At 31.6% G+C, this 1,370-nt stretch overlaps 1 protein-coding gene across 1 annotated transcript; it reads right to left on the bottom strand.

Moving 5' to 3' along the window:
• Window positions 1-337: 337 nt before the first annotated feature.
• On the bottom strand, window positions 338-982 carry LOC131598285 (B3 domain-containing protein At2g33720-like). Its single transcript, XM_058870900.1, has one exon. It carries the CDS (start codon window positions 980-982, stop codon window positions 338-340), a length of 645 nt encoding a protein of 214 aa, XP_058726883.1.
• Between the last annotated feature and the right edge of the window lie 388 nt (window positions 983-1,370).

Genomic DNA, 1,370 nt, shown 5'->3' with positions numbered 1-1,370 from the left:
ATATTCAACTGATTTTTATATCGATAAACTGTTTTCTCATTCCATTGTTAAGACTATAAGCCATTGTTGCTCTTTCTCTCTCTCTCTCTCTCATCAATTGGAACACAAACAAACTAAAACCATACATGACAATAATGAAATATACTGAAACTGAATTGAAACTTCAAAAACAATAATATATTTTATTAAACTAAATATTGTTGTCAACACATACCAAATCATAAAGATAATGACTTACTCCCTAAATAGTACCAACATCAAGATACAAATCTGTGATGTTTTAGAAATAATGAAAACCCCTAAAACTTAAAGATTAATAAACTAATATCAGTTGTTATCAACCCCTACGAAGAACAGAAAAATCAAATTTCTTCTCTTTTTTATCCCATTTAAGACCAATTTCATCTCCAGCCTTTAAGTTCCTTTTAGCTACAAAATCCTTGTTCCAAGTATCGATGAAAACATGACTTCCATTGGAAGGCCATATCTTGAAAACAAGAGAACGGAGACTTTGAGTGTCAACATCAAACACTGGAACTTTGACTCCATCTTTTTCAGCTTCAGCTAATTTATCCACAAAAGGAACCACCCATTTTTTAGCCAATTCTTTCTTCAACAAAAGTCTGCTATTGTTGCCAAGATCACTTGCTGTGAGCACCTTCTTGATTTTCCATGGATCAGCACCATTGGTTGAAGAATCAGAACTTGTTCCCGCAGCATCAAGATTAGTTTCTTGGTGAGCAAGTTTTAGTTTCTTGGCAATTTGAATGCAATTACAAAAGGATAGAGATAGGTGGAGACACACATTGGTTTCATTGGGATATGAAGACAAATCCAACAATGATGAAATGTTGCTGGTTTCTTGTTGTCGACATTTCCGTTTACAAGAAAGAGAATCAAGATCAGCAGCATTAGTAGTAATGGAAGAAGAGAGATATGATGAAGATGAGGATGGTGAATCATGAATGTTGAAGAGAGCCATTGTGTAATTCAACTTCAAGTGAATAGCTATGTGTTTTGAGGGTAAGACTCTGATTCACTCAATATTTATTTATACTAAAATATTAAACGGCTTCTTTACTAAAATTTAGTAATTATGAATCAAATCTTTTTCAGCATCAAATTTTTTCCTTATTATATGGATTTCAGTTAGTTACAATTTTATGTTCTGTTTTTTTATACTGATCTGATCTCATTGATGCATCTTTTTATCATAAATTACTTGCAAGGATTTTTTATATGGATTCTAGTTATCTTAATAAATCTTTGCAAGTAACTCTATCATGTAATACAAAACCGCATAAAATATTTTAATCTTACCTTCTAATTTTCCTGTGATGCAAGTCTATTGAATTGACTTGAACTCAATT

Source organism: Vicia villosa, linkage group LG4 (genome assembly GCF_029867415.1).
Source record: "Vicia villosa cultivar HV-30 ecotype Madison, WI linkage group LG4, Vvil1.0, whole genome shotgun sequence".
Classification (NCBI taxonomy): domain Eukaryota; kingdom Viridiplantae; phylum Streptophyta; class Magnoliopsida; order Fabales; family Fabaceae; genus Vicia; species Vicia villosa.
This window is presented reverse-complemented; position numbering and strand designations above follow the sequence as displayed.

Excerpts from the sequence above, each read along its gene's own strand:
- LOC131598285 (XM_058870900.1), bottom strand. The coding sequence starts at position 982 with ATGGCTCTCTTCAACATTCATGATTCACCATCCTCATCTTCATCATAT.